The 6,812-nt window shown below is 41.0% G+C and overlaps 1 protein-coding gene across 1 annotated transcript in view; it reads right to left on the bottom strand.

Annotated features, from left to right (window-relative positions):
- The window catches only part of SESN3 (sestrin 3), a 13,407-nt gene extending 7,761 nt beyond the window's left edge, over positions 1–5,646 (bottom strand). The window contains exons 1-4 of the mRNA XM_009998508.1: positions 5,584–5,646; positions 2,555–2,752; positions 1,627–1,809; positions 1,000–1,236 (exon numbers count right to left, since the gene is read on the bottom strand). Of these exons, the coding sequence (XP_009996810.1) occupies positions 1,000–1,236; positions 1,627–1,809; positions 2,555–2,749 (615 nt within the window). The 5' untranslated portion in view covers positions 2,750–2,752; positions 5,584–5,646. The remainder of the gene's footprint in view (positions 1–999; positions 1,237–1,626; positions 1,810–2,554; positions 2,753–5,583) is intronic.
- Positions 5,647–6,812: the final 1,166 nt, after the last annotated feature.

Consider the following 6,812-nt stretch of genomic DNA (forward strand, 5'->3'; position numbering starts at 1 on the left):
TTCTTTACCAGAACTACAACAAAGTTTGGGGCTTGGTGATCTGTACTTATCATTCAAGATTTTTCATAAGATAAATGGCTTGTTGTTTTTTTTTCCATCTTTTCCTCTTGATTCTGTTTTTCTGCCCATAGCTTTAGGATTTTTCTAGTGTGCCACTCACTGCTTAACAAGCAGCAGAGAGTCAGGAGCAGCCCTTTGCCCTCTGCAAATGGTGACAGACACCCTGCTGATTCAACCTAGCATGTCTTACCCAGAAATTTAAGATGTAGCATTTGAACTGACTGGTCACATGTTCACATTGTACTGCTGAGTTTTAAAAATATATCTAGTGACTTTGCTCATAATCCAAACCTTCCATCAAAGGTGATGAGGCTAATTCATGAATCAGCACTAATTCAAGGACATGTCCTCAAGGCATTATAGAGCCACTTTCAGATTTTTTTTCCACATTTCAGTTAATAAACTAGTATCAAATTTCTCTGTTGGTTGATTCAAGACTAGAACACCAGTGAGAAGAATTAAGTGATTTTATTTCATAACTTTTCTCCCATCTACATGGAGGTGCTTCAGAATTGGCCTGTTTTGTGATTGTAAGCCTTGAAGTCAAAATTATTATTACTTCTGGTTTTTTTTTTTTACTTATTTCTTTTTTCATTCCACATGTCAGGAACACAGATGATACATTCCTACAGTCAGCAGACACTAGCTGAAGAAACTGGGACTTAAAACTTTCAGCTGAAAGCAAGGTTTTAGTCTTGCCCAATGGGTTGTGAGATTAACCATCAAAATCATTGCTCTGACTACCATCTGCTGTTACAATGCAGCTTTCAATAAATTACAGTGGAAGCTGCCAGAGCTAACGTAAGAGTTACCAGACTCAAGCATTCCAGTAAAGTAGACAAAAACTTCCAAATTACCCTGAAATTTAAACAGGAAAGAATGGAAGAAAGTTTTCTAATGCAAAACAGAGGCAAGCAAAAGAATTGTTGCGACACTAACCCCAAAGTTGCTACTTGTGAGGGATGCATTTTCTATGTTGTTGTCATTGGCAAGATCACAGACACAGAAGTTGTTGACTGCTATAAGTCTGACTCCATTGGATGTATCCGGATCTCTCTCTGGATTAATGCCACTACCAAATACAAAACTTGCCAAGGCATGATAATGTGCCAACAGGACAACAGCATGCACCAGTTCAGGAAGAGACCAATTATTTTCCCCAGTCTTGACAAGTTTCTGAAATGAGAATAAAAGAAGTGTAAATATGAAATTTCTTTTGGCCCCCAGCTTTTCTAGAAAACACTATGTATTTTAAAAGTGGATCAATTCCTTTCCTCCAATAATACCATATTCCTCTTGCACACAAACTCTTACTGGGTAAAAAAAAAAAAAAAAGAGGCATCAAATTTATTACCTCTTCTTTTGGGATTATTTTCGTTAATGCTATTCTTAAAAAGTAAATCTTGCTGGCTTTGTCACTCAGAATTTACTGGCTTATTTGATGCTCAGTACTTTCTTATATTTTCAAACTCAAGGTAATGAAACCTAACCAAACACTTGTGTAGTTCTTATCAGTTCTTAGTACTGGACATTTACTGCTATTACAGGGCATGACTTGACAGGTACCTGAATGTGCTCTTTTGTGATTAGCCAGGGCCGGTGTGCAAGGAGTTTGTTGATTTCGTTCAGATTTTTCAGTCTTTGGGGAATGTATTCCAAACCATTCAGCCACTCTGCAATCCCACCAGTCTTCAAGAATTCATCAACGTGCATATTTATTAGGTAGGAACACTGATGTCTGGCTGCAGCCTGGAATAATTAAATACAGAGGGAAAAGGGCAGTACATTAGTGTGAAATCTGATTTTGCTGTAGGTGGAAGACAGGTTACCAGCACAAAACAAAAAACCAGTTTCACTCCAAAGGGCCATGTTTTATATTGCAATGCATTTCTATACGGCATGGAGGATTCTCCAATAAAAATATACTTGATCATTTTACTCTGAATTGCAAAATCTAATTTAGGTTGAAAGAGGTCTCTAGAGGAGAAGGCCCAAACCCTGCTCACAGAAGGGCTGACTTACATCTGGTTGCTCAGAGTGTTGCCCAGACAAGAACCCCATCCTTGGAGAGCACTCTACTTCTCTTGGTCCCTGTTGCAATGTCTCAACATCCTGACAGTAAAAAACGTTTTCTTGGTGTCCACCTGGAATTTGTTGTGACACAAGTCCACTGCATCTCATCCTATGGCTGTGCACTGATAACTAAATAGCCAAACATAAAGTTACAGTTTTAACTGCTCCCTGTAAAACCTTACTCTGGTGGGCATGTGAGAAGTGTATCACTATGGGAAACAGTGAAACACATATGTTGCCAGTTCTCCCTTCTCATGGGTTACCTTCTGTCTAGGGCTTCATTCTGATGTACATCAACTACAAAATCTGCCCCCTGCCAAAACGTCACACTAGTCTTCCCTTACTCAAGTCTTGCGCTTTTTTTCTTTAAAGTACAAAAGTCAAGGTTGCAGGAGAACATACACAGTCTCTTGTTACAAACCATGATAGCAATGTAGTGCCTGTAGGGCAAAGGAAGGGGCCCGTCCATGCGCAACATGTAGAACTGGCTGCGGAGGAAAGACTCCAGGTACTGGGTGTGGATGCTCATGACCTGCGTGATGTTGTCCAGGCGACCAGATGTGGAGTACTCTTCCACAAGGAGATTAGTACGTTCATCCAAACCATTTGCTTGCATAACCTTAAAAAGAAGATGGACAAACTTATCAGAAGAAAGAGATTTCAGCCAGCTTTAGCCCCAGAGAGAAACTTACTGCAGTATGAAAGGTTTGCTTGTCACCGAACTTTAAGGCAAAGTTGGAGATCCGAGTGTATATTTGTAAATCCACATGCTTCCATACATGAGAATAGAGACTTACAGATGCTACTCATATACTGAGAACTGAAGAGCACTTTACACTGTACCTCTAGTATTTTAAAGTTTCTACAAAAACAAAAAACATTTTTCTTGAGATCTTTCCAGAATGGCTAAAGTCAGAGGTGCTTCAAGTTAAATCTGTATAGAGAGCTGGAAGTAAGGAAGAGGTAAATAGAAAGTCATTATGGAAGTCAGCCTGTACAGACACACACCACCCAAGCTTTCAGCCCTAAAACCAATTTCAAAATTAATGGAAAGGAACTGGGTTATGTAACCAAATTATAGAAACAGCCTGGCAATCTAGCCCTCTGTGATTGTATAATTGAAGAGAAGATCAACTGCTAATTTGTCCCTGACATTCAAGTATTATTTAGAATAGGAATTTAATGCTTTCTTTAAACAAAAGATGTTCTTTAATTATTCCAACCAATCCAAACCTTGGGCATGAGATGAAATGAAACAGCAAAACATTAAGTAGCTCTTGCATTGCAAGCCCTGACAGTGTTTATCACCAACAGACATTTTCAACATGTTCACCGCTGAAGTTATGAGCACAAGGCTAGAATACCCAGTATTTATTCTGAAACTTCACAGCACTAAACCAGCCAGCTTACTATTGCAAACACCATGAAATGAGAAACCATTTTAGCTGGCTTACTGCACATGGAGACAGAAAGCACCTAAAACCAGGAAGACATTATGCTTTTGCTGAAAGATTCTATTTAAAATATGTTTTTCTTCTTTCTGATGGGCTGATGAATGGACCATGTCTCCAATATTGTTCCATCAAATCTTATATATATATGTTACATACAAAGAAACAGGAACAACATACTAATGTTCTTCTCTGTTCTAATTTGTGGGCCCAGAAAGAAAGGGAAGAAGCAGCTATGCAGTTAAGCAGTTAAGCAGCTCCATTATTTTTACATGTGTAAAAATGTCACTATAACAGCTTTCCTGTGTTTTGTACCTAAAATGATGCCTCTTTAATCTTCCTTAAGAATGTTTTTATGGTCAGAAGTTTACTCACACATTGGAGTTCATATTATCTCAACACATTGTGGTATATCCCTCACACCACTCCAAGGAGTCCCCCTATTCTTCTGCAAGTGTATCTCCCATTATTGAAGAGATCTCTGTCTCATTTAGTAGTTTCTTGGGGAAATCGTACTTTTTGTGTCTCTGTAAGGTTTCTGACTTTCTCCAGCTTGTCAGGAGTTTTCCTGGAAACAGTGAAAGTTATGATGACTAAATTCTGTGGCAAAATTGAAATACAATCCTGTAGGACTACACTGCTGCTATGTTAGCAGTATGGAGTATTATTCCCTCTGAGATTTATCTCCACCTATATTACTATCCTTTTCATGCCGTATATGTACTTCCTCCTGATTTATTACCATCCACGGATTCAAAAATGTGTTTTTTTACTCTGATTGTAAAGCCTTACAGCACCTTAACAGGAAAGTTCACAATTAAGTTGTACACAATTAAAAAAGGCCATTCAGAGGGACTTCGACAGGCCCTGGTTCAGGGCAGTCCCAAGCACAACTACGGACTGGGTGGTAAATGGATTGAAAACAGCCCTGAGGAAAAGGACTTAGGGGAGTTGGTTGATGAGAAACTCAACATAAACCATCAATGTGTGCTTGCAGCCCAGAAAGCCAACTGTGTCCTGGGCTGCATCAAAAGCATGGCCAAGGGAGGTGACTCTCCCCCTCTACTCTTCTCTCATGAGACCCCACCTTCAGTTGTGTCCAGTTCTGGAGCCCCCAACACAAGATGGAGATGAAGCTGCTGGGGAAAGTCCAGAGGGGGGCCATGAAGATGACTCAAGAGCTGGAGCACCTCTGCTATAAAGACGGGATGAGAGTTGGGTTTGTTCAGCCTGGAGAAGAGAAGGCTCTGGGGAGACTTTACAGCGGCCTTCCAGTACCTGAAGGGTCTACAGAAAAGCTGGGGAGGGACTTTTTAAAAGGGCTTCTAGTGAGAGGCCAAGGGATAATGGTTTTAAACTGGAAGAGGGTAGAAGTTAGACCTTAGGAAGAAATTCTTCATTGTGAGGATGGTAAGACACTGGCATAGGTTTCCCAGGGAAGCTGTGGATATCCTCTCCCCAGAATTATTCAAGGCCAGGTTGGAGGGGCTTGGATCAACCTGGTCTAGTGGGAGGTGTCCCTGCCCACGGCAGGAGGTTTGGAACTACATGATCTTTAAGGTCCCTCCCAACGCTAACCAGTGTACGATTCTAACTTGCTATTGCTCTCTCAAGTGCAACAGCTACAGTCTAAGGAGTCACTCATATTATCAGGTTCTCTCCAACAGAAGGTTGCTCTGAGACCTACATAATCATACTGCTGCAACACTAGATAGGCCTCCCCTTAGGCCTAGCATGAAGTGTTGATCCCCCAGGAGAAGAGCAGAGCTGACAAGTCTGTTTCTGAAAACGCTGGGGACCAAAAAGATGTCAAATGGCACCACTTGTCTGAAAGGGCAGGGTGGTTGTTACCCACTGAAGCCTGCTCTGGAGAAATCATCCCTTTTGCTTGCTAAGGAGCTATCCAGGTACCACTGGGCAAGCAGGATTGTAAAGCCATTCTTCAGTATTTCCATTTTAAAAGCTACCACCTGCTCAACCCAGCTAAAAGTCAACTTACTTCATTCTCTGGTATAAAGGCACTTGGTCCTCTTGTCAATGGCGGGGAGACTTGCACTCTTTTTTCCTGCAAAACAGTCACATAATTCAGTCAGTACTGGGAAAAACCTCTTAATTCACTTTATCTCAAAAGATGGCACCTTCAAAGCCTTGACTCAGTTCTCTTCCCAAGGCATCCTGGGTGTTTTACAGCTCACTGAAGGGGTGAAGCCATCACACCACATTTGTTAGATCTGCTTTGCATCCTCTGTACTTTGTGTGAATGAACAGCATTGATTTTGGCAAGGGAAAAGACAAAAACAATCAAAAAACCCCATTGGATTTATAGACCAGTTTGAAGACACATAAGACAACAATAAAATATTTGGCATGATGCTAAAATTAGCCATTTACTGGATTGAATAGAAGTTCAGAAAGTGGGATGGGAAAAGAGCCTCACCTGGGGAATTATAAGCAAGATGTTTTCTTCAGTGTTGAGAAAAGCATAAGCACTTTGTGTGCCACATACTGGCATGGGAAGCACAGTCCACACAGACCAGCAGGATCCAAATAAAGACTTGCTCTAGAAACTTGACAAAGCAGCTGCCTTGCTCAGCCACCGAGCCCGGAGGAGAACACCACACACAGTACAAGCCTTGGTGCACAAACCCCAGCTACAAGTCATAAAACACCCTTTGAGGATGATATATTTAGTACTGAACAGGCTGATACTGTAACAAGAGCCAGAGGATTTTTTGATTTATTAAAGACAAGAAATTGAACTGAGATAAACTGTAGAGGCTTTCACAGCATGGCCACTGAGAGCCAGAGGGCTAGTGAAGGGGACCTTGGGGAGGCTGCCTGATCCTCTGGCACACCAGGGGCAGGACCAGCAGTGTCTGTATCATTTCTGACCAATGTTGGCCCAGTCTTCTCTTAAAGACCTTTCTGGAGGCTCCTCTGTCTCTCCATTTAGTTAACATAGTTCTCTGAATCTTCAGAAAGTTTTTCCTAATGTCTAACCTGAATTTTCTTTGCAGTAATTTAAAGCCATTGGCTCTTGTGTTCTTTCCATTTTATGCTCATATTCTACCTATCTGGAAACTATGGCTGCACACTTTCTCAAGTCTCTGATTGCACCACAGAGCTGGTGACTCTTAATAAGTTATCCATCAACAGCTATATTGGATTTGCATACGAAATATTTTGTGCCCCTAACATAAAAGTCCAAGATTTTCCATAACAAATTAC

This window comes from Chaetura pelagica, unplaced genomic scaffold (assembly GCF_000747805.2).
Source record: "Chaetura pelagica isolate M959 unplaced genomic scaffold, ChaPel_1.0 scaffold285, whole genome shotgun sequence".
In the NCBI taxonomy this organism is placed as follows: domain Eukaryota; kingdom Metazoa; phylum Chordata; class Aves; order Apodiformes; family Apodidae; genus Chaetura; species Chaetura pelagica.